At 39.4% G+C, this 26838-nt stretch overlaps 1 protein-coding gene across 19 annotated transcripts in view; it reads left to right on the forward strand.

Moving 5' to 3' along the window:
* Positions 1-26838, forward strand: part of LOC100644032 (tensin-1) — a 180520-nt gene that overhangs the window by 142236 nt on the left and 11446 nt on the right. For 18 of the 19 annotated variants that reach the window (XM_048411610.1, XM_048411623.1, XM_048411618.1 and 15 more), the window contains 2 exons: positions 20784-21067; positions 21634-22253. In XM_048411610.1, coding sequence (XP_048267567.1) covers positions 20784-21067; positions 21634-22253 — 904 coding nt within the window. The remainder of the gene's footprint in view (positions 1-20783; positions 21068-21633; positions 22254-26838) is intronic. The other variant, XM_048411619.1, reaches the window with a different exon arrangement.

Consider the following 26838-nt stretch of genomic DNA (forward strand, 5'->3'; position numbering starts at 1 on the left):
TGCAAATCTTCAGAATATTCACAGATTAGCCGAGATCATTACGAACCATAACAGCAGGTTTGTTCTTCGCGATAGTGATATTCGTGTTTGTTGATGTTGGTGGTCTTAACTGAGTAACTGACTCACCGAAAGGTAGTTCTAAGCTAAATCCCTCGAATGTAAATTAGAGGCACGATGTTGCTTATGAGAATCTGAATGTGAGACTATTAGGAGGATTAACGTAACGTTTGGAATAACGGTACTGGTAACTGTCAAGCTTTTTGGCTGATGTTTCTGCACCAGTTCGGAAGTAGACGGAGGTGATAACGTCACGACGCGTCGCGCGATTAATTAACTGATAGGCCAAAACTCGCGGGCCGTAATTCAACTGACGAAACTCATCGTCCGGGGACTAATTTGCGCTAATTTTCGTCCTGATAGTAGCCAATTAACCTCGATCTGTCGGTGAGAGGCCGTCAGAAATACAACTTGGCTCCGACAAGGGAGAAAGAAAACGGGGGTTTCAGGTAAGGGAAGGGAAAGGAGCGGACAGAAACGAAAACTTACTGGTTAATGCAAATGTATTTAAACTGGCTGACTAACGTGGCCGGAAATACGTCCTGCCTGGCGGAGGTAAAATGTCGGTTTATCATGACGACACGCCGTTCGTCTGGAAATAGATCAAAGGTCGAAACTAAGAAACTAACAAAGACTGGGCATAACGACCAAGGTTCATAACGGAATGGGTTTCTTCTATGCGTTTGATTTCTTTCCATCATCGTAGATGATCTCATTATTTTTGCAAGAACGGTAAGAAGATTTGCATAATACACGTAAGCCAACGATTACTTTCCTCCGGCTTCGCTTATCTACTTGACGATCGCGCGATTTAAAGTATTTCAAAGACTGGAGTACGTTACGCAATGAAATCTTGAAAATTTGCAAAATTTTAATTCCACGATCTGAAAATTTATACATTGAAAAGTTGAGAAATCTATTAAATTGCCATGTTAGAACATTTAATCACGGGAACTTCAATAATTTGCAAACTTGAGCATTGGGAAATTAAAAAATTCAAAAATATGAGCATTGACGTATTTGAAACTTTGATGATTTGAGCATTGGAGTATTTAAAGATTCAGGAATTGTATTTTTAGAAGATCAAAAGATTCGAACTTTGAACATGAGAAAATAAAGAGATTTAAAAATAGAAACCTTCGGAAATTAAAGGATTTGAAAGTCAGTTACCTTGATAAATTGAAAGCTATACACTTTGGAGTCTCGAAAATGGAAATTCTAGAACTTTTCCCAGCGACGCATTGGAAGGTGAAACGAGTTCGAAGCAGAGATTACGGATTTCGTCAACACGAACTGCGGTAATAGGAACGAATCCTGAAGCCGAGTCCGATTTCCACAGCCCAAATTCCGACCTACGTTAAACGGAACGAAACGAATCATCGCCCACGCTACTCCTACCCCAGTTCACCGAACCATTTCGAATATTCGGGACGGTTACGTCACCGCGATGCGTCTGTCAAGCGCTGGGGAAAAGAAACGGGACGAGGTGAAACGGGAGACGACTCCGATTCAATTCGTTTCGTTAACGATCAGCCCATGCTTCCAATAAAGCTGTGACCTAAATTGTCAGCGATGGTTATATCGATGTGGTTCGTTTACGAGAACTGAGAATAAAACGGATAGTAAAAGTATAAAGGACAGGATAACCGACGAAAGAGGAGAATTTAAACTAAACCACCGATATAAAGGTGAATTTATACTTTTATACTTTGGACGTGTAACACATTTGGATGATTCATTCACGGTGAATGTAAATGATGAAGAACTATTTATATCAGTTTAATGGTCGAATTTGCTTCATGGTTTTCAGTATGTCAGCGACTAAACTAACGTGTATCGTTTACTACTGTTCGCTTGTTATTGGACAGGTTTCGATTTATCATTCGTTTTACTACGAATGAGTCATCCATTTGTCTCATCAAAAATAAAGATCAACTATTTCGTTCGTTACTACGCTACTGGTTACCTTGTATGTTCACCTTGGATACATCCAAGCTTTGGATATAGCATAAATTTGAATATCTTCAATACAGATGGAGATGATCTTCCGACATGAGTGAAAATACTGTGAAGTATAAAGTATGAATTCACCTTGTTATTATTTACGATAACGACGAAACACCTGCTTTTTGACGAAAAAATCAATTTTGCCACGTGATAACTATTCAATTCTGAGGAAGAAAAATGTAGACGTTTGGTCTCTGTCATGCTAGGGAATCGATTATATTGGTTTCATTTTCGGGCTGTATCTATATTTCGTCAATCTGATGCGGATTTTCTTCCTGTTATTGACGTGCCGTGTCACACTGCCAACAGTTTTTCATTTCTCTGTTGTCTCTGATATTGTGTATCGAAATGGGTCTTCGATAAATGCACCTGATTGCAAACGGTTCTTTTATATTCCACCCGTAATTGAAACCGCATACCAGTCGAGCCGCGTATATCGTAAATTCATGAATTTCCGCGATAACAGTTTATCGCTATTTTTGACATGAAAATCTTGCGGTTTACTAACTTTCCCACTCGCCACTTTATCGGACAGAAGGGCGATATATATTAGCCTTCCCGCATTCTTTGGATCATTTTCTATTGAATCGTATTTTTTCACCTTTAAAAAAGTTAGAAGAAAATAAGAAAGAGTTGTTGCTATCGATATGTAGAAACTATAGCGGAAGAACACGATAAGCGACACTTTCTATTTTTGTAGAGGAATGCAATTTGGAAATTTGATATGTCGTCAGTTCTCTGTTATCAAAATTTTCTTCTCAATTGGTTTGAAAGCTGAATAAATTTCGTCATTCTACTTAAAGTGCTATCAACATCGCTCGTTAATATTAAAATATTGCTTACCTTAATAATTTCATTTTCAATTATGCCCCCTGTTTAATCATAAAGCGACATTGAAATTAATGAAAGTGCTTGTCATGTTTTTCTCCTGCGATCCTAGTATGTGATTTCTCGTTTCAATTTTATGTCGAACATATTCTTAAAACGTTAAAAATCATTTTCTACGTCGAAACGAAGGTCAGATTGAGACATAATAATTGAAAGATCGCGACAAGATAAAAACAGTAAGGTAGGAGATTTGTTATCGTACGGATATTTGTTTACGCAATTTACTAGGAAGTATAATGAACCTCGAGGTTGGACCTTGAGAAATAAAATAGGAAATGTTACGCGAACCTACACGGTGCACCCACGCGATGGAAAATAAGATTCCAACAGCGCCGTTTCTCGCTTTACAAACGATCGACTTTAACGACCCGATGAGCTACGTGATCTATGAGCCAACGCGGAAAGCTTTCCAAGTTCTTTCTCTGTCAAGATGGAAGACTGAGATACTTTATAAATGTTTGTAACTTCCGGGACACTTCTTTCCCGATAATTTTCTTTCGTCTAATTTTAGACATTCTACGTAATATTACGTAGAACATTTATTTTTGGTATTTATCATTTCCTTAAATATCATTTCGCAGTATGTTAAACCATAAATATCTTCTTGTCCCATTTTTTATTTTTCGTTTCGGTTTTTTTCGTCTGCGAAACTCAGAACTTCCGGAATATTTGGGATCGATGACTTTTTATAAATTTTATGTGTACCGATCATAAAAAATATTTTCAAATACCCTTATTTTCTAAAATAGTTGTTTTTTTAATCAAAATTGTGTATACATTTCATCTTCATAGTATCAATTTCTTGTAGTCGCGTGAATGTACTATACATTACAAAATTTAATACACTTGGACCAGATTTATAATTATTTTATTTTATTATTTTGATATACGTTATCTTTTTAAACATCATCCTATGGTGTTTGAAAGCACAAACAGCTTTTCTGTTCGATTAAAACATTTATGAAGATTAGATACAGTTCATTTTGTTGAGATGCCCTTGGTAGCGGGATAAGGAACTTTATTACAATACATCTGCTCTATCGGCTTTGTTCCACGATGGAGTGGGAAAACAGGGCAAGGGAGTAAAGCGAGATCGAGTCTTATGGCAACGTGGAAATCTAAAATTAAGAGCACGCCCCTTGAATCAAGTGGCACCGGCAGAAAATAACCGTGCTCTTTGGAGCAGTGTTTTTCGCACCGCGGGCGATTATTACGTTTGTCCCCTTTCATTTCCGTTCTCGTTGATCCCTTATCTCCAGCCATTCTTATTCATTCCTTTCAGCCTTATCGTAATCTGTTTGAATTTCTTAATAATACCAAAAGAATCAAACAGTTAGAGAGATTCGATTAAGATATTATAGTAGCCTGCGGTCAAATACCAAGCTCTATATGTTAGAAATATTTGCACAGTTTTCTAGCAATTTTAAGTACTTTCTAAAGAGTTCTAATATTTATTTTAGCTTGCTTTTTTACTCTTGAAATTTCTGTTGACTCATTTTTTTAAACTAATTTTTTATATTTAAATCTTCTCTTTTACTATCCGTTTAGTCTATTTATAATTCCTGCATTTTCCTTTTTTTTTTTTGGTGTTCTTTCACCGTTGAAATTTTTTCTCTCGCGCTATTTTTTCATTTGGTACTCCTTTTCTAGTGCCCTTGAACTAATCCATATTGCTTAAATTTCTTTTACTGCACATCTACCGATCTTTTTACCTCTAGACTCTTCCCATTTTTATATCATCACACAGTTACTTTTATCGCTGGAATTTCGTCTTTGATGTCTTGCAATACCTTTTATTATTGAATCGCCTTGCCTAGTGCCCTCCACGGAGCTTCTGTGTGTCTGAAACTCTTCTTTTATTGGTCAAATTTCTTTCTCGAAATAAAGATATTTTCGTAGCTCTCTGTCTCTCTACCCTGTTAACCCGTTGTTAAAGGGAAACTCGTAGAGTCATAGATATTAATTTTCATCACTAATCTGGAATGAAATACTGCGAAGTAATTTAATGGTCGCAAGGAGCGATTTCGAAGGAAAAGATCCACTAACGGTAATCGGTTGATCATAGATCGAGCAGCGTCCACATTTATTTAATCAACCAAAGCGCAGTTGTTAATAGAATAGAGTAATAGAGTAGATACTTTAATAGTCGCAGAAAAACAAAAGACTTAGAAAAATTGGATTCTGAATTTCCATGAAACATCCATTGTCACCACTCTTTCCATAAATCCTGATAAATAATAATTAAACTTGGAATAGCAGATTGTCATTGAAGAACATTGCCGTATATTTACATATAATGATCATACAATGATCGCAAATTTTGACTCGTAGGTTTCGTACGTTGCCAATAATGCAACATATTATTTGTCTAATACCAACGAAGCACTATATAATTAAATGATTAATAAATTATGACTGTATTAAGTATGATCTCACTATCCTTGATGCAGCTAATTGATGTATTAATATAGAACATTACTATCATACTATACTTGCCATTAATTGAACGATTTTAATTCAGAATATTTCCTCGTTTTACTATCTCGTTACTTTCTAGGCTTTTATTCAACATCGGGACATTTCTAGCCTAACTCAAGATCATTTCCTCGCCATATCCTATCCTCTCAATTCTGCCTTTTTCAAGGAATATACGAGAAACGAAACGGTCGTTAAATTTCTTTCGCTCGAACAGTTTACCACGAATTTATAGAAAAGCACTTGTCCCTGCGACTATTTCCTCGCGATAAACTTTCAACGAGTATAAGAGAAAAATAGAAACGAACGAGAAACGTAGAATGAACGATTCTCACAACTTTTCACGAAAATATTGTGACACTTACAGATACCTTTTGTGAATATATCGTGCATTATATACATGTTACGAAATACATTGGCATTTCCTCGGCGTTATAATGAGATCCAACTATTATGAATACACCGATAAAGTTTAGAATAAATCTAAATATAAAAGCTACAAGATGTTGCAATCATGTATTTCGCGAAGGTCGCTAAAGTATTTAAACAGTCAATTGTTCGGTGCAATAATGAACCTCAATATTGAGTGAAACCATTTTCAATTACAAAAGCTGAGTAGGAAGAGCAACAAGCATCTCAGAAGTTAATTCTTGAAGAGTGAAGGAAATGTGAAGAACGTAGAAGGTGGTTTCGATGGTGGGGAGGGTGTCGGTTTATTCTTGGCGTCGAGACGCGTCGGGACGAGACGAAGCTTAATAGTTTTCGCGCGATTCTACGTGGAGGCAGCAACCTCCGAGCGGTCTCTGATTTTCCAGCAGCCAATTGTACGCGTGATTTTGTTGATATTATTGCAACCTTCTTGGTGCTCGGTTCCTTTCCACCTATGTATCCACCATCTATCGGTGCAATTCGATCGCAGTTTCGACGTGAGATTAGAACGCGATTGTCAAGTACGTGGTAAATATACGACGCAGTGGGAAAGTTTTGGCAATCGGAGCACGTATTTCGTAAGTGAAAAAACAAACTTGTTTTTAATATTACAAATTATTAGCTGGTTAGTCGAATAAAAAGAGTAGTTTTTGTAGATTTCGATATTCAATTTATTGCTTTCTGTGTCGAATACATTTACGTACTTTCTTAGGATACTTAGCTTATTTTAGTTAATTACAAAGGTGCAAATTTTGCTTATTTTAGTATAGGCTTTAATATCAAATATATCAGAATAGACAAAATAACTAATTCGTAATTTTTCATGGAAATATAATGCCTATGAAATAATTCGTTTTTCAGGATTTTAATGATCTTTTTTACTTTCTCTTTGAATGATATACCTTTCTTTTACTTTCATTTCGTCGATACAAATTTTGCGCTTTGTTAATTCCACTGAAAAATACAAATATTCGATAACCATAACTTCCTAGTCTAACATTCGCGTATTAAAACCCACCCCATGTATCTCTCCATCGACAGTTGAGTAATGCGCTCGTTTATTTCAATGGAATCCATACACAGTGCACGCACGAGGAGAAAAGCGCGGACAGAATAGAGACTTCTTATCCAAAATTGGTAAATCAGCTTGTCACTGCTACTCTCGCTCCAAGAAACAACACGGACCAGTAGAAAGGCCGTTCTCGGAAAGGCCGTTTGTAATCTTTGGAAAAAGGTACCGTAGATGGAAGTGACCACGAATGTGCACAACTTCCGTCCGCGGAGCGAAAGATTTCACCGGCGTTCAAACGCCGGCAATGGACATGGATATTGTCAAGCGGAATGTCATAATTATGCCGCTTTCTTCGCCGATTTCTAGTCCAGCGTCGTTTGACCATTTACGCGGGTTCAAGCGATATCGATGCTTTCAAAGAAACGATCTCTCCTTCGGGTTGTCTCTCGTGAGGTCCCTTTCAATTTGTTGTTGCACGCTCGACGATGCAGTCCTGACCTTTGCCTTGCATCGAGGCCACAGCCATATCATGAACCTCGTACGTTATACGGTTTGTTGGATATATTAATTCTTAGTCGTTGGTGACTCACAATTTAAGGATTATTTTTATAGGAACCTTGTGAAAGATAATCGAGTAGAGTTTCTTTGGAAAAATTATTTTCTTGTTCTTATATTTGGCGAATAGATTCTTTAGAAGGATATCTAATTTTCGGTATAAGATTAAATGTAATCAACAACCTGTAACTTCTCAAATAAATTATCGTAAAAGAGTACGTAAATGATTTGTGAAAAAGATAGCCGCTAAATTTGCTGAATGAAGCAATAATCAAAAACCTATATTTGTAGGTTGAAAACCTGCTTGGAATCATTTTAATGAATCATTACATATCTCTTCTTTCTCATTTAATTCTCATTCTCCCTGTTCACTCTTTTCTTCTTTAATTACAGCGCCATATCTTTTAACTAATTGAAGACCAGTGTTACGTTAATGCACTATTCTATTGACAACAATTTTCATTTAATTTACATTATCAAATTCTACTGTATAATATTGTAATTATAAAACAGAATTTCATATTGTTTATCTCTTCCAACTAAAATCTGCAATTTCTTGTAAGCTAAGTTATTGCTTGGTTCTTAATGGTTTAATAAATGAAACTTGTACGCTTGGAATTTCTAAGTGAGATTACATAAGGGATGGCGATTTATTTTACTTGGTAGCCGACTAGCTCGGTAAAAAAGACAATTGATCGATGTGTTTGACAGGGCCGCACCACAGCCAGGGGCCCGTTAAGGTTTGCCATAAAAGGGCGAATCGTTTGCACAATGGGTATCGAAATGACGAAATAAAAAGTGCACGAGGGAGTTGCTTGGGGTTGGAGTAAACAATGGTGACGTAACAGCAGGAAGACGTACGACCAAGAGCGACAAGACAATGGTTCTGTTGTCTCTGTTTTCCCTGCTCTCAACCCCTTCTCTTCCCATCTCTTCTGATCCAGTCTTTCGAACGTTTTCTCTTCTCTCGTTGAGCCACACAATTTCTTCGACAGCGAACCGAACAAAAGGCTGAGGTCGTGCCGTGAAAACGATTTTTGAGAGTCAGCATACGGTGCACGCGGTTTGTTTCTCGTCTGTCGCGAGTTAAAAATAATTCCCCATTGAACGGAGGCATTTGTTCGGAATCGTTACGTTACGGAAAATTAAAGAACAGTCGGCTCGGTTTACGTCTCTTTTATACAGAAGCTTTTTACGAGTCAGAATTTTGCATCTCGCTTGTCTTTCGCGCTCGTTTCATGTTCCATCAACACGTTTCAATATTTCTTTACTTTATCTATTTTTAAGTAGCCCATGTCCCTAACTATTTAGGGATATTTCATAATCGGAAAATCTGTATTTAGATTACTGCGCTACAAAGTTTCTATCGCTTATGACCTCACATAAATTTTCACTTGAATCTATTTTTAAGTAGTTTATGTCTTTAACTATATCGACATATTTCATAAGCCAACAATTTTACAATATCTGATTTTTATAGCGTGTATTCCATCGTGTTCCACGTTCCATTAACTTATTTCGATTCTTCCTTTCGTTTAATCCTTTTTAAGTAGTCTATGACTTGTACTACACAGACATCTTTTGCAATCCAACTACACAAATTATTATTTGATATTTCTATCGTTTATAATCTCAGGTAGATTCAAATTCTCTCTCTTTCTCTCTCTCTCTCCTTTTCTCGCTTAGAAAATTACGCACTAGGAAAGATTGCCTATTGTGAAACTTGGAGAAAAATTGATAAATTTACAATAACGAAGATGAGATCTGGCTTCACGCGACCTATCGTCGTGTCGGTTTAGCAGGATTATCGCAGTTAGATTCGCTCGCAGGAGTGACGAACGATCGGATCCCGGTTCCCACAGTTTCGTCTTTCCATGAATCTGGTGTATGTATGGAGCACGCATTATGCGTCGCCTCACCTTACGCACAAATCGTGTACGCGTCCTTGTCCCAGATTGGCTACCTAGGAATACCACTTACCACTTGCCAACGCTAACTGACCAACTTTTCGTTCTGTCCTCGTCACTGGCTGACAGTAGAAATAGCCACGATACGCTCGGACGAGCCTGGGCTGCTGTTGCTCAGACAAACACCACCAATCTGGATTTACCGGTGATGAATCACGCACCGGTAGGTTTACGATTTTCGATCATTCGATCATTCGATCGAGCCGAGCCGTTGAATCGAGTCGAGGAAATGTTGGAATGAATGCTATCGAGATTGGCGCACCTTGCGCTTATCGCGAATAGCTTGATTAATGGCTCTTATTGGAGTCTTTGGAAAAGCAGAAATTACTTTAAATATTAAACCAGGAAGAAATACTTATAGTTATTTGAAAATTTGTCTTATCTTCTACTTGGAGAAGGCTTGAAAATATTTTTGAGAAATACTTCAATGTGAAAAGTGATGAATGAAAAGATTCCGTGAACGAAATGAAGTTGAAGATTAAGAAGAAATAATTATTTTCGTTTGAAGATTTTCCGTAATCTTTCGTCTGGCTTTCCAAACTTTCTTACAGGATGTTTCAGTATAAAAGATGATGAATGGAGAAAATACGAAGGATAATCTCAAGAAGAGAATAAAATTGAGAACTGGGAAGAGTTATGCTCGCTTGAATATTTCTAATTATTTTTGCTTGGAGAAGATTTGATGAATGATGAATTATGAATAGAGAGATCGCATGGATAAAATGAAGTCCGATATTAAGAGCGAATAATTTTCTTAAGTTTTCCCCGAAGAAGTTTTACAAATCTTTCAACGATATATTGCAGAATAAAAAGTGGCGAGTGAAGAAATTAAAGAGAATATTTCCGCGAAGAAAATGGGATCTAAGTTTGGAATTAAGATTTTCCGAAGTATTCCTTGAGGGATACTTAGAGATCCTTTTATCTGTAAAATATACCAGTATAAAAGTAAACGAAGGAAGAAATTAAAGAGAGTAATTTTATGAACAAAATGGAATCTTTTAAAGCTTCTATCATTCTTAATAAACAGTGGGCAGGATAAACGTCTTAAAATGTCAAGAATACAAAGTACGACGATATCTTTTGTTCCTTTAATAGAGCGAAGCTAGAAATTCAAGCAAGCTGATTTATAAGTCTGACAGAACGTCATGCAATGACGATGCCCGTCTACGATCTAGTTACCTCGTGCACTGCATTTATGTAAATTACGCATGACATATGAGCCCATTATACAGCCTGACCTCTGCTCTGACTACGTTATTATTAGGCTACCGGAGTTCCAGCTCCTCTCTGCTTATTTAACACAGATCTGTTCGACGAATTGTATTCTGTTACACGTGCGTGGATCAGTGCGATTAGTAATCATTACGAATGTCACGTATGATTCTTGTGAATGTACGCTGACATACTTGATACCGACCTGAGGCTTACATAAGTAGTTTATAGTTTATGGCACGCGTATTTTATTGCCGCGATCAATGATCGAATTACGTGCTATCTAAAGGATCAGGTATAACGATAAAACACGACCGAGGCAACGAATCGTTGTTTGATTTCATCATCCCCTTGCAAATATTTCCATTTTATCGATTTTATTAATTTTTATTAAAACTATGCAGAAATTGTTTGGTATCTTCCAGATTCTCTTGATTTTCTTTTGAATTCGTTGTCGCGCGCCGAGGAATGATATCATGTTGTCGAAAAATCGGAATCTGGAATCTCCGAGTAAGAATGCTGCGATCTTTTTAACTTTTCTCCCTCTGCGCGCAAAATTTAAGATTTTTGAATTTGAAATTTCAAATTCTCCGGCAAGTTCTTCTTCTGTTTCTTCAAAGTTGTATCGAACATGTATATTAGATTGGTTCATTAGATTATATTGATTCTAAATCTACTCCTTCTTCTTGTCTTTCCCCTCATATTTCGTATTTTTATTATAATATTTTAATAAAGCTTCAAACGATCGATGTTTATATAACATTTTTTGCTTGATTATATCCACAGAATATAACGACGAAGTTTAATCATTAAACCTTGCAACATTCCGCGAACACTTACAAAATGATCTGTAAATAACAAGCGGTTGACTCCGGTGTTAAAACACATTGTAAAGAACGCATCCTGAAAATTAGTAGTCATCGCGTGCTGCGATCGAGCACGCATGCTCTTGCAGCTCGTACGAGCGAGCCTGCATAGATGCGTAATACGCGTTATGGCACGTGTCCTTTTGCAAGCGTGCCCGGTAGAGTACTCGTTCTTACCTGTACGTAAGTACGCGTGTGCGTGGCCTTTCAACGCGTTCAATCGCGCCGCTGGATGATGAATTATTAATTGCCAGCCATTCATTTGCGCCGCCCAGCTACTGGTCTCTCCTTGCAACGAATCGCTCGGATCTCGATTAAAACACCATGTAGCTACGTAACGAGATACGTGGATACAGAGAAAGAAACGTGTCTGCGGAGATTTGATGATAATTGCCATTGACTCGTTGAATTGCCCTTCGTTTTGACGATTCTGATTGATTCAGAGGGGGAAGAATGATTGGACACAATCGGAGTCAGGATTAGTTTCTTGATGCGTAACGAAGAATAATGGTTATTCGAGTAATCGTCCGCAGTTCAGGCGAATTTTTCTTTCTCGGAACACATTTTCTTTTCATCACAGTTAATTAGATGCAATTTATTGTAGATACGTTAAATTTGGTCTATCATTATACGAGCCGCACGCAAGCCATACAGACCACCTTCGTAAATTAAAAAACAGCGAAAGTAACGCTAGAATCGTAATTTTTTATAGTTTATCTTCTTTGTCATCTTCTCGCGAGAAATAAATTTGTATGAGATAAGCAATCCATTGTTCGAGAAATTGAACACCAATTACGATATATCTGTATGATAAAATCTGTACGAGAAATCTACAAAGAACGTTGTTTCCGTAAATTATGATTCTGAAAATGATTAAAGAAGAAGGAATAAGAATGTGGAATACGGTTCGAGGAACGAAAACACGCGAAGCATAAACTCGAGGAACTAAACAAGAAAGCGCGCGTGTACGCGGGTTGCGTTTGACTCTAAGTAGCCTGATTGAAGATTCTAAAGACAGATTATGTCATCATGTTGGCCGATGTTGAAAGCAAAGTACCGAATTTAGTGGCACGAGCACGCGGTGAGTACCGTTTACTCGGAGCAGACAACATCTCGGTCTGTGCGTGCACGCACGAAATATCGACTCGAACGATCGACCACTACGAGGACAACGACGAAGCCGAGCTGTACAGAGCTGAGTGTTGCCGTAGAAGGACTGGCGACTGGAGGCCAGTCGAATGAGTAGAGGGGCCTCCGTGAACACGCAATACCCGCTCAAAGAGTGCACGCGGTTGGCCTCACACACGCTTACGCAGGTCAGGAACCACGTGAATACGATGCCTCGTAGAGAAGCAGAAATTACGTGCGTCTCGATCACGTTGGAGAAAATGGACTGAGTTTTTTTTTAGCAAATAGAATGCAAAGTCGAAGGCACGCAATGTGGAATAAGGAAAGACGTGGAATAAGTAGAATAGGAAGGTCACTGATCAGACAAACTCTTTTTTCGAATTGAATATTACTTTTATTCTGCTATAGAGAAGATGAACTAAGATTTGTAGCACCTGAAATGCAAAGTCCAATGATTCATAATATAGAGAGACGTGAAATAAGTAGAATAGGAAGATCGCTGATCAGACAAACTCTTTTTGTAATTCGATAGTACTTCTTCTATTGTTGATAATTACCGATTTACAGTGTGGTGAATTACACTCTGATATTAGTCCCTGGTAACTTATTATAACGTAAAAGTAAGAATTTTTACGGGCTAACAATTTACAAAGAGGATTGATAGAGAACGGATATGAAGAATTATAGGGAATGTAACGAAACGCATATTGTCGTCAATTTTTTTAGAATTTACAGTAAAAATAACGATTTCTCGAACCTTTCTCATAGATACAAAAAAATTCACGAGAAATTTATAGAAAAGTTTATAGAAGATATTACGAGGAAGATCTTCACAGAGGACTATAGAATAATATTTAGAAAACTTGTGTTACAGGGATTTAAAAGGTTCTATTACAATTTCGATACAATTTGACAGCGTCAGGCTGCCAGAAAGAAGCAAATGACAGCAAAGAAACACATTAAGGTCTGCTTACAAGCCAAACGCGCTAACAATAACCCCATCAAAAGACATTTCCAACCGCCAATTAGCTCAACTTGTTTCGCTAAAAACGAAGTAAGTACACGGAAGAGCATAGACACCATACTGCGCTCCTTAACCAAACCAATTGTGACACACACGTACACACATATATATTCCTCGCAGTATACAGAGTGTGTACGCGTGTTTATTCACTATCGAATGTGGAGGCAGAAAGAGACTTCGCCATGGCAGCCTCTTGCGTAGGAAGAAACGAGGCCTGCCTCCAATGATGATGACGATATCCCGGTTACTGGTGTGCTGGCGAACGATAGTATGACGTAGCCGGTGGTGGTGGTTGATGCTGATCGCGATGACGGCGGTGGTAGTGGTGGCGATCAGCATCGTGCAGCATTTGCAACGTACAGTGCCGTTTCTGTGCTCCCGGTGAACGGAACACGCGTTTCTTCTCTCGTCGCCGGCAACATCTCACTGCGGAGAATTCGCTTTTTCCGTGGATCGTTGGTGAAACTTGATCTTCTTCGGGCATCTCCTTAGGCTCGTCGATTTTTCTCTCATCCGAGCTGGCTTCTTGGAATCCTGACCGCGATCAAAGGTGAAGTTATCATATCTCATCTATTACGTCAGCGATCATCAACGCCGTTAGCATCGTGTGTACTTTGACTAATAGAACTGAAATTCCGCGAGCAATTATTGACATCAAATTGACATCAAATTCTTATTATTGTTGTCCTATTTGAAATAACGATCGATAGATCCCTTAATTCCCGGAATAATGTTTTATTTTGAAAGAAGAAATTGTACATGTCCAAGTGCACACAAAATCCTGGTGAAAGAGAGTAGCACGCGTTTCCCTGCAGCTACCACGCCCCCGCCTCGTTGGCATTTTTGTCATCGTACCCGAAGAAGGTATATTCCGTCTGGATCGTTGCCCACTTCCCATCGGCGTCTCATGAATCTCTATAAGGCCGTCAAACGAGTAATTCGTCCGTACGCGTCTCCCTTTCTCTTTCTCTTTCTCTGTTTTGCACGCGTGCAACGCCGCTCGTACCATCCTCGTCTTACCTTTTTACCCGGTTACGCTCTCTTCCTCTTTGGTGGACCCTCTACGGCTCGATTCTTTCTCCGCCGAAGATAATGACGGTCCGTGCCGACCGTATGAATAGAAACCGTCGGAAACCGGCCAATGGCGAATTTTACTACCATAAGACGGCGAGAGTAATCTGCATGGGCCTGTGAATGGCGGGCAAGGAGGGCGCGAGCGGAAGGGAGGAAATAAAATAAAGAAGGAGACCCGGCGAGGGAGAAAGGAGGAAGAAGGGAGAACCGGCTAAAGCGATGACGTCTCCGCGCGAGAATCTAATTACCATATTCACCTCGACGAGGCAACGTAGCCGCACGATCCTCTGGTTGCAAGCTTATTAATACAATACGTGTGCACTTGGAAATAAGCGAAAGAAGCAGGGGTTGGTCGAAGAGAGACAGAAACAGCGAGACGAAACGATTCTTCGGTGAAATCTATAATATCAGACTACCTCGATATATATATTTCGTTTTTAACACCGTAGCCAGAGGTATTCTAGCCTTTGAACACTCGTATACGATCTCTAGAATGTCGTAAAGATACGTACGTGTACGTTCATTGAATGGCGTGAAACGAAACAGAAAACTGAAATTCTCACGTGGAATGTACACTGTCGAGTAAAAGCATCGAGGAAGTGGAATTCGAGTCGTTTCAGTAATTCCTGATCGATGGATAGATTAAAAAGTAATTGCAAGAAACTTTTACGCTGTTTTAAAGCGTGAAATTGATGATTGTTGGTCTCTAGATAGACATGTAGCCGAGGATGTAGCTAGATATGTAGCCAGATATGTAGCTATGTTTGAGAATCATTTCGAGACGCATTACGTTACGTAAGATTCCTATTATATTACGAGCTTCTTCGTGATTATCTATCAATGAAATATTGACACTTCATCATAAATCGCAATGTTTCTACGATGCTTAGTTCAACGCTACTTTTGACGAGACTCCAATGAATTTTCTATCGAATTTCTATTTCTTTGAAATATAATAGCGTGCAAAGATCTTACATCATCTATCATGGTTATTAGCTATATTTTTAGAAAAAACATTTTCGTATACTGTTTTATGGCAACGAATTTCTCAATATTATCTTACATTATTGAGATTTTCCTAAACCATAAATAGAGTTCCGAGTGAAGTGTTTCAGAGCATTTATAAAATAATCTGTTTCTCAACTGTTCGAATACTTCCATAAGCAGCTATATCTGTGGAGAGTCTTTATTATATACTATCTCGTTGAAAATAAACGTCTATCTGGTCAAATTATTTAGCTATTCCACGAAATGATGGCATCTTTCAGCGCTGCCAGAAAAAATGTTTTTGCGTACGCGTTTCTTAATCAGCGACGATTGTCGGGCGTGCGTGAAATGTGCGTGTCAGTGGCATTAAAGAGTGCGATATGAAATTAGATCGCGGTCGTTAGGCGATGCTCATCGCTCGCCGCGCTTCACCAGCCATCGTCATTCGAGTCGTTAATTCCATCGTTTACTTAGCGAGGTGCAACGAGTGCACTAGCGCACGATGTTTAAGCGCGATTGTTTATGGCGGTCAGAGCTCGTGGAAACGATCGTTCTCTCGACCACTTCCGACTCGTGCGCTTGGTAAATTCTCTGTCCCGCTTCTATGCTCTACGAGAGAAGATACGGTTTATCGCTTCCTCTATTAACCCGATTTAATGGTGCGTCTCGCAAATCATACGCTGATATCACGATGACCTCTCTTCTCCGTGTCTTCGGCGAGGAAGCTGGACCTCTTGTGAAATATCGAGACTTTAGTAGCTCTAGAATGTACGTATGTATTGATGTTCTGATACTTGATACGTGCAATTTCATTTACAATTAGTTACAATTTACCAGATACAATTTACAATCAGTCATAGATGAGATTTTGAATTCTGTTCTATAGCTTGCTAATTTGGTGAACCATTTCTAAATTTTTAATAGAAAGTCTTACTCTTTGCTCTTGCTATTGGGTGATACGTAAATGTGACATATGTTCAAATTTCAGTGCGTGAAGGAAATTAAGTGAGAAATTTGTATATCCGTATGCGAGAAAGAATAGTTCGAATAGCTCTGAAAAGAATAGCTCTGATTCCTCGTTCGGATAATAGGAGTTCAGGATCCCGTAAATGGATTCGACTGGCGCCTTTTACCGAATCTTCGAACATTTCCTAAAAATGAAGGATAAAGTCCTAATTCGATTATCAAGAAGGCACTGTAGAGATCTCGAGAATCGTAATACTGTTTCAGCTGTTTTACAACAAAATTTTCGTACGATTTTCTGCCATTAATTTAGAAGTGTACGTGGGAAATGACACAGCGTTAGTTTCTATCGATTCGATATCCTAGCAGAAGGGTATAGATCAAGTTAATCGTCGTGGTAAGCACGTAGAGATCTACGACAGAACACTTAACACGTGCACAAGCTGCAGCTGCGACTGCAGACTGTCCAAAGGATAGCTGGTGTCGCCGTCGGCCAATAGTCGCTCACGATTCGCGCGGATTTATTGCGCCAAATGATACGTCCACGCAACGATTACGTTTCTGCTCGTCGTCTGTTATTGCGACTCGGCTCTCACCGTTTCCTTTTGCATCCGCGTGCATCGTGGCGAGAACACGACGATCAGAGCCAAGGACGTGGATCGATCGAGCGAAACTTTATTGTGTCTCGATTCTTATCGAACGATGTTGAATGCACTCGGCTCACAATCAGACAGCGACGATGGTCGTGCATCAATTGTTTTTTGGCTCGAAACGCGAACGCTTTTAGCCACGGGACGTTTTAAACGCGATTCATGCCCGCGTGTATGATCGAAGAGTTATGAGCGATATATATTACTATATATTGCCACGTGGTGTCAATAATATTTTCACGAAGTACCGACTGATACAAAAAAAACGACGTTGATTTATACCGTGTATCGTGTACATAAAAATATTTGAATCCTTACTATAGCAAACTTTTATATTGTACGTACTATATAAAATATTTTTTAATGTAATTAACACTGTAATGAAATACCACTATCGTGATTATATTAGCAAAATTTGAAAGCAGTTTGAAAAATCTACAATGTGTTTAACAATACATCTAATAACTCGAGAAGAACAATTTGCCATCCATGATATATAGTATCCTATTCAGAAAATTAGAATTTCTGTATATGTTGCTAATTCGATGGCCAGCGGCCATAGAAGCTGCGCATAGCAACTTCGAAGAAGATGGTGTCCTCAGGCGACGTGGGTAACGACCAGTTCCATCGAACCACTCGAAAACCCTAAATCTACCCTTAGGACAGGCTTCTTCGAAACAATCCTGGGTGGTCTGTCCCTTAGGTGGAAATCGATTGATGCATAAAAACATTAGTAGTAATACAAGCTAGTTTCCTCGAACCTTACTAAAAATTCATTAAATTTTATCTGAGATACGAACTATACATATAACAAGCACACAGGAAAAACATGACACTTCTATATTTCTTAATTTTCAGCTTTTGACGTTACTTAATGATTAAAAGGGAGTTGAAAATGTTACATATGACGCATACGATATGCTCGTAAAAGCTTTCTTTGATAAATGTTCAAATACTTTTTTCCAGCCACTGTAGCGTATGTAGTCAAACTCGAACAAAAACAAAAAGATTGATCAGCAACGTATGGAACTTCAAAGTTGTCGTTCCCCTTGTAAAACATGAAAAATACGAATTCTTCCATTTTCCCTTGGTGATCTTATACCATAGACGAAGTTAAGGATAAAGGTATCAGTATCATCGCAGCTTCTACTCGACTCTTATCTCTGCTTCGCAAATATTCACCCCAATGATTTACCGCGTCGTTTCGTTTTCGTATTGGAGCTCGGCGTGGCCCCGACGCCATTTAGATTCTCCGTTCGTCCAAGCGGTGAAAGAGTCTTCGCAATAATCCTCTGATCTCGATCAAGAGCAACAGGCTGGTCGTTCGCGGCATGTTTCGCGTTTGCGCGCGGGTATTAAATGCGTTCCATCTGTTGGTCAAAGGTAGATTAGACGGTACCGACGAAGTGGCTGGTTTCTTCTCCCTTCGCGAATAGAATCGCCAAGAAACGAATAAAAATGATTTATGCTCTCGAGAGATACGTCGCCGAGATAAAGCGGGTACGAATTGAATTCAAATGACATCGTGCTAGTAGAGCTTCGAAGAGGGTCTACCTGGTGTCCTTCGCCGAATGATCTTGATGGATATTGGTACGGTGACGTGGGTCGTTTGGTTTGTCGCTTGAAATCGAGAGCAAGGAGAGGAGAAAATGGATCGTAAGATTGAACGTTGAAGATAGTTACATGAAAACTTGCGAACGTCGTATATTCGCTATTTTAAAAAAGAATTCTCGTTTTTCTCCTTTCAATTTAAAACATTTAGTCATTATTTCGTAACAATGTTCATTATGTAATTTTATTTGTAAAATATTTCAGTACATCTGGAAAAATAAGAAATATACTTGGTAGAATCTTTTAAATGGAAAGAACAGAAACTTCTCAGATACTTCTAAAATTAATTTTTAAACTTGCTGCGATCTTTGGCTTTTTGTATCTCAATATTTATACCTCTCACTTTATCAAACAAAATATATTTCTCTTAGGAAAATGCAATTGGATAAGAAATGATGAAACCATCAGTATGATAACGACAATCTAAGAAGTTTTATAACTTCGTCAAATGGTTAAGAACGCTGTTCATATTTCTCGCTATAAAGCAGGGGAATAAACTCTAGTAAAACCTATATACCATGCGCGAATGTCCACTAGAATCCTCACACAGGCGGAAACCATCGCATCGGCGAGACCACGTACTCCAAGCTAATGGCGTATCCATGAGTGTCGGCGTGTCCTAAAGCCTCTCTAGAAGAGCACTCTGAAACAGCACTCTAAAAGCTGGGCTGTGTGCCCCCATTTATTCATCTTCGATTCCAGTCTTTATTATCGTGGAATTCAGAGACCACGAGAGATCGATCTTCTCGAAACAAAAACATACACGCGTATCGTTTTCTTTTCGCCATTCGATTCACTTGGAGATCGTAAAAATACCATCGTCTATCGATTATCCCCAAATATTCCCACGAGAAAAACTTTCACCGTAGATGACAGTCTACCGGACGCTTTGCTGTTTCTGTTTGAACCCGCCTGTTAGAATTTCGATCACGAACATACCGGAAGATATATTTTCGCTGTGCCGGATTCTCCGTGTAGAGAGAAGGTTCTTGGGACCGCGTATGTCCCTTAAGATGACTGTCGCGTTACGTGACAAGGATTTCTGGAAATCCAGTACGAAAGCCGCGATTGCACGCGTCACGCGAATTTCTCGATCTAGATGGACTGAAGCGTGAACTTCGACTTTCCTCGCGCTCGATCCCGCGGATAACCGACCGCGACAGATACTACGTTAACCGTGAGCACGCGAATTACTGTAGCGTGACACGAGCGACGAGGATTAGCGTTAAATTGGCGCGACGTACTGGAAGAGAGAAGAAGAGGATAGCATAAATTCGAAGTTGCTCGGTTCTTAACCTCTCGCTCGCAATTAGTCTCTGCCAGTTTCATCGGTCAACGATTTACAGTCGATTGTTCCCTCTTAACGAGCGCTCTTTGTTCCTCGGCGTCTGTAGGAAATTACGCGAATAACCTGATTAGCGCTAATTTCGGAAGAACGAAAGAGACATCGAAACGTTAAATTAGAAATATCCTTAACAATTCGCACTTTGGTAATTAGACTCGGTTAAGATTAATTTTCGTTTCGTTTAAGAGGGCGAAGCAGGTGAAGTTTGGGAATTTATCTTATAAATAATTATAAAGTGAAGAATTTAGATGTTTTTCAGATGATAGTAACGCATTTACTATTCGCTGTAACTAATATTCCTTCTATTAGAACATTCTTATTCGTCCATCACATTCAACGACATTTGAAGTAAATATTTGAATTAAACACTTGAAGCGAAAAGTTCTTTTTTTGATACTGTCAAGGTAGTATACATCCTTAACGTGTTGCTTGCAGAAGTACACTTTTCTCAGCTTCACTAGCAGCTCGTTCTCGCATGTTTGACGCAGTGCAGCCTATATGAAATTTAATCTGATCGCGGAATTTTTGTTCAGAAGGACGGGAAACACCATTATCACCGCCACCACCTTCGAGTTCCTCGGTTCAAACATCGCCTCGCGGATTGGGTTACACTTGCGGTCCCATAGATGGATCTCTGTACGCTGTGGTACACCAGGGTGCTGCCGGTGGTGCCCGTGGCTCACCATTGACAGTTTCCATGGACAGCGGCATCAGCAGTGCTCCACCACAACGACCTAGTCCACCGGAACCAGAGCCGGATAACCAGGCTCATGGTGATCTTGATAAACTTCTCCATGATATGATGCTTACTGTTGAGGTACGTCTATCCTCCTTTTAAACTAATATCATTGCGAAATTACGAATTTATCGAGGATACACGAGACAAGTAAGATTCTCGGAAGACAAATTGATCGATTGCATTTTTTGTTCATTTCTAAATTCCGTTATCCAAGCATATGATTAGTGATCAACTTGTCAAGTTAAGAAAAAAATAATTTGTATTCAGAAATTTATTTATTTTAAGAAGGTAATATAAATGATCGTAAAGTTCGAGGCAGAATTTAGAAAGTAACGTTTGTAACATAGACGTCTTTTTCTACTATTTTGACGTATGGAGTTGCCGAATGTGGTTTCTAAATAACTCGTTTTTAATTCTCTACGACCTAAATTTTATTTACCTATGAGAGAGAAAGAAAATCTAAGAGCTAACATTTCTTAGGAATTAGGAACATATACACAATCATAAGTTACACAAAGTTATGGAAAGTTAAATAATCGGTCAATATTGATCTTGAGAAGTCTTCCACGCCTAGATCAAACACTCTTTAACAGGGTAACAATGATAGTTTCAGTAAAAGAATGATTTCTATCTTTCAAATACAGTCGATGCCAGATCCTCCGTCAGATGAGTATAGAACAGACAGAAGCGAGAAGATGTACATTCAGGAAACCCGCAGCTACAGCAGCCACACAAGTAGTCATTCCCCATCGACTTATTCCACGTTGAAAGATTCGTACAGGAACTACAGCACCGCGAAAGAATCCAGTCCGCCATATAACTCGAGCAGCAGTTACAGCACCCTGAAGAACGAGTACCGAGAACCAACAAAAATTGAACATCGAAGGGAGGAATTCGAATATCGTATGTCACCTGATCGAAAAATTTCTGATACCTCCACGGACACGTACAGAAAACACGCGGACTCATTTTCACCACCTGGAAATATCGATTATATCGACGAAGACATCCCCTATCACGCGAGACAAACGAGTCAACCATTCTCGTACGGTGCCACGTCGGACATGATTAAACATCAAAAACTATCGTCGCCTTCTTTGGTCAGAAAGGCGTCTGTACGAGGTACGGCGCCTGTGGTGGATTTCGAAGATATTTTAGGAGAGAATTCGAGGAGACCTCTCAGCCCTTTGAGTCCAAACACGCCGGACCCTCCGCCAGAATTCGCCAACGGTCCCGCAAAGAGCAGTTCGGATCACGTGGATGGGTGAGTGACATTCTGCATTCCCTTTTTCTATGTTAAGTTGTCGCCTGAGTAATGGGCCTTTTTTCAATTGAATACGTTTCTCCGTTAAACTTCTTCTTTTTGCTTCGCGATGTATTACCACATATTTTTGATAAACTTGAAGCTTCCACTCTTTACTTATGTTTGTGCGTAAATTAAAATATTCCGGAGGAAGATCTCATTCGAAGTTGTTCCGAATTTTGAGTGGTTGTCCGTTTACTCTCGAACGGGTCCTATCTCTTCTTTAGGAAATTCTGAATTACGTGTTCCCCCCGAGCTGTAAAGCTAATGACTCCGAGGTTAGGTAAAAAACCCTGGTAAAAACCCAGCAGGGAGGGCAGGATGGAAGGACGAGACCCAACGGCTGGTGGAAAGAATCAGCAATATACTAGGACAGTTCATCATTAGACATCATACCGTGCGGTGAAATACTTCACTGCCAACAAGTTCTTACCACCGCCGTGTTCTTAACATCACACTTTACTTTTATACAAGTGCAAATACAGTGCTAGATTACTCTAACACTCGATCTACTAAACCTCCACTACCTTGAGCGTTAAGTCATTCGAGGTACGCGATATCGACCGATCGGTTTGACCTGACCGGTTGCTTTTTAGTCGATAATTCGCAACAAAGATTGTTATGGGGAACCATCTAATATGAACTCGAAGCACTAACTCTCCTTCATAGGTTAAGATATCACGTAGAGAAATCTTATTCATGGTAGAAAAGCATCGAATCGATTCACAAGAAATTACCATCTCTGATAAAGTCGACGCTTTCGTGATTTATGAATTCAGATATTATGTAGAAAAATCTCACGCGAAGGTATTTATGGGAATTTTTCCAATTCCAATCTTCTCGACAAACCGCTTCTGGTCCACGAAAAACTACCATTTTCAACAAACTCGAAGCTTTCATCCTCTCTCTATATATATTTAAATATATATATATATATATGTTCTCTCCGACTCAGAGTGATTACAGGGTGCGTTTTCCTGGCAGTGTTCCCAGCGAGAAACGTTAATATCGAACAGCCTCGGCTGCGTGTAACAAATCCCATAATTAAATGCCGGGTCCGTCTCTAATAATACGACGCGGGTTGAAACGCTTTTCGCTCGCACCGTGTTTCGACACGCTCGATGAATATCGTGAAACGAGATGGAGATTAGGAGGTTTTCACGGAATCTGCCGTGGACGTCTCGAAGAACAAGTGGGCCATTCCCCCGGCAGAGCTTTCGGACGGCCAACAACGATCGCCTACGAGAAATGTCGCAACTCGTCCTCCGAATCGGGCGCCGCAGAAGAGTGTCACGAAGCTCGAAAAAGAGTCGGTAGAGAAACGAGGATAGAAGCCGTCGCTGGGACAATTAATAAATTGTCTACCCATAGGCGGACGCGATTGCAACGCACTACGGTCGCCGTATTTCTGCCAGGAATGGAGAACGCGGTCGTCGTGAGTCATTGTCGCTTGCCAGGGCAAATGGAAAGAGAAAAGTCAGTAGATACGGACGGTGCTGGGACAGACGCGTCGTATCGCGTTATGAAATACGAGTTTCGCGGTTTCAGGGTGGATAGTACGAGCTATGACCACATTGTCGTCTCGTTAATTCCTCGTCCTGGAACATTGCGCTCGCCTTACAAATAAATCGACCGGTTTTGACAGCGATGTTTCTCGATCGTACGTTAAAATACTATTTTGATTTCTTTTCGAGTTTGTCGTTGTTTGGATAATATATCGAAAAGCATTGACAGTCGTTCTTTGGTTTCCTCGATATTTGTTGTTCTTTATTTAAAATTATACTATGGACTTTTAGGCAAATTCATATTTTTGGCGATTCATATATTTACGAAACGATATATGTTCGAGGAAGCTGAAGCTTTATTATACTGTGGTCTTCCTTCGTCTAATTAAAAATATCTAACCATTATTTCGTAACACTTTACACAATATAACTTTACGGAAGGTAGAAGACGCGGAAAATTGCAAATTTTCCTGCACACGTCTTGAAAAGGGAAAGATAGGACATTTTAATTAAGGAGGGCAAAATAGATCTTCGTAACCCTCCATAGCATTGTACAGCACTGTGCTTACTGACTTGATAAAAGCTTTATATTCATATGACGCTCGATTTCGACTAGTTTCAAATCCACTTGAGAATTCGGTCACTGAACTGAACGCGTCGATTTTCGCGGTCGAAATCTTATCCGAGAACGAGAGAAAGCAAGAAGTCCACGCTTAACAAGTTTGTTAAAGCGTACATATGTAGCCTATGGAGTTCGTCGAACCGGACAGCAGTCACCGTAAAATACTCGTCTCGTTTTGTGTATCGAGAGTCGCTGGAGGGCCCGAGAGCCGTGAAAATAAACGTCCCTTCTGGCACCACGAGTCGAGTTCAGCCTGCGAAACCGCAAGTTTCGCCCGGATATTTATGAAGAACCGCGATCCGCTACGATGAAGAAACAGGCGACGTTTATGGTCGAGGAGGTCGACAGACGTTTGGCAGGTCTGCTTTCTCAACCGCAAAGAAGCTCTCCTTTCGGGGCTTCGCCGTTCGTTCCTTGTCTCCCGATCCTGGTTTTCTGCTTCCCCTCCGACGTGTAGCTGTTTAAATTCCATCTACGGTGACCGTCTCCTTTGAAACAATCGTTCAAAGTACCGGACACTATCTTCACTTTGATCAAAGCCGTTTGATCTGATTTTAAACGCGGATAGAAAAGTTCATTCTTTCCTGCTTCTGTGGAAATGAAGTATTAATGACTAAAATGGAATATTTTGAGGAAATAGTCTGTTTTAAGCGCGAGGAATGACATGAAATTTGAAATATAGATAATACAATCGTATTTCATTGTAAAAGCGCAATTTATACGGCGAGGCAATCGACCCTTTTAGGACCGAATTTTTTTAAGACCGTGAGAAACATTCTTTTTTTTTTTATTAATTTCTACTAACAGAAACTCATTTTCTCTGATATTTTTATAACGAGTATAGAATACACTAAAATCAGGATCAATTTTACAAGACAAGTTTATTTATCGTTTAATTACCTAATATCTTCATAAATTACAACATTGCCTACAAACAAAATTCACCGTACAAAGGGTTAATATTTTCAAAATTTTTGAAAGGGTAATGAAAATACTTGAATGATATATGGTAATGAAAATAGTTAAAAATGTTTCTAAAAAATTTCCGAGAGACAGATGAGACTATTTAAATGGTGTGGAATTGATCATCAACGTATTATATTTTATTTATATTTAATAAAATTACACCCCTGTGAATGATAGAAAAAGTAATTTTTTATATCATTTCTCTGTGGTCTTTTTTACTTGTGATACGATGTATTAATTAAGTGAAAGGTAAAGAATCGTCCAGGAAATATCGCAACAGTGATTCCTTTATAGACGCGCGAACGCGCGGAATTCGCATGGCGCAACGGAACGCGCGTGTATGGGAGTGAAATTAAAATGCCCCGTTTCCATCTACGAAATAAAAGATACAACGGTGCGAATTTACGAGGGCGAACGTTCTCCCGTTGTCAGTTTGAAATAAACTGGACGCTATCTCGTTTTCCCGGCGCAAAACTCGCGCGTTTCAAATAATAAAACGTCTCGTTACGTTCCCGCGATTTTTCCTTTCTTTCGGACACGCGATCGGTACTTTCTGAATCATTTGCGCTATTTCGTACGTCGGATGTAGGGCAATTTTGTGTTGTAGCGAACTTTTCATAGAAAACTAACTCACCAACAAGTGGGCTTGTTTAAAAGCAATAACTGTAAATCCAGTCATTAGACTCTTCAAGCTTTTCCGACTCTACGGCAGTCGTTTCGAGCTGAAACTCACAGTGATGTATGTCAAGATTCAGAGAATTTCGATTTAGTCACGTATTTCGATCCTTGAAAGTATCATCCTCTTAGAATCATAAAGTAAAGTGTAACTTTATTCTCTGCCGCGATATGTTTTCGTGACTTGGAAAGATATAATGATTTTTTTATAATAATAAATGTAGAATGCTACTTTACGAGTAACAGCAGTGGACTGATTTACACTACGACTTTCAATTCTCCATGTAACAATAGCTTCAGTTAAGAGGTGATATTTCGTCGATGAGGACTACCCTGATTTTTCCGTCGGCTGGAAATACAAAAGTAGACACTTTTTCCGAAATAATACCACGGCTAGAGGCAAGGGTAGCAGAACATCGGTCTAGGATAGATCGGAAAGGACGTCGGAAATGGGAGCTCGTCGAGAAAAATTGCGCGAAAGCTTTACGAACCGCTTTTGTGCTCTTACTTCTACTTCGAATGACTTCCGTATCCGAGCACGCTCTGCTTCCGCGAAGCTCCGCCGGCGATAGAAAAATTGCCAGCGGAAAGAAAATGTAGTTGCAGAAGCATGGAAAACAAAGCAAACCACCGGTGAAAACGAAGAGAAGAAGAAGAAGGGATTGAGCCTCGTAGCGGCCGATTTACCGCGTCTTGTCTGTTCTATATTTATAATTATGTCAGAGGGCGGCCGGAGTCCCAGAAATAGGAATCTCCTCTCTCCATGTTTTTCCACAAA

This window comes from Bombus terrestris, chromosome 13 (assembly GCF_910591885.1).
Source record: "Bombus terrestris chromosome 13, iyBomTerr1.2, whole genome shotgun sequence".
In the NCBI taxonomy this organism is placed as follows: Eukaryota; Metazoa; Arthropoda; class Insecta; order Hymenoptera; family Apidae; genus Bombus; species Bombus terrestris.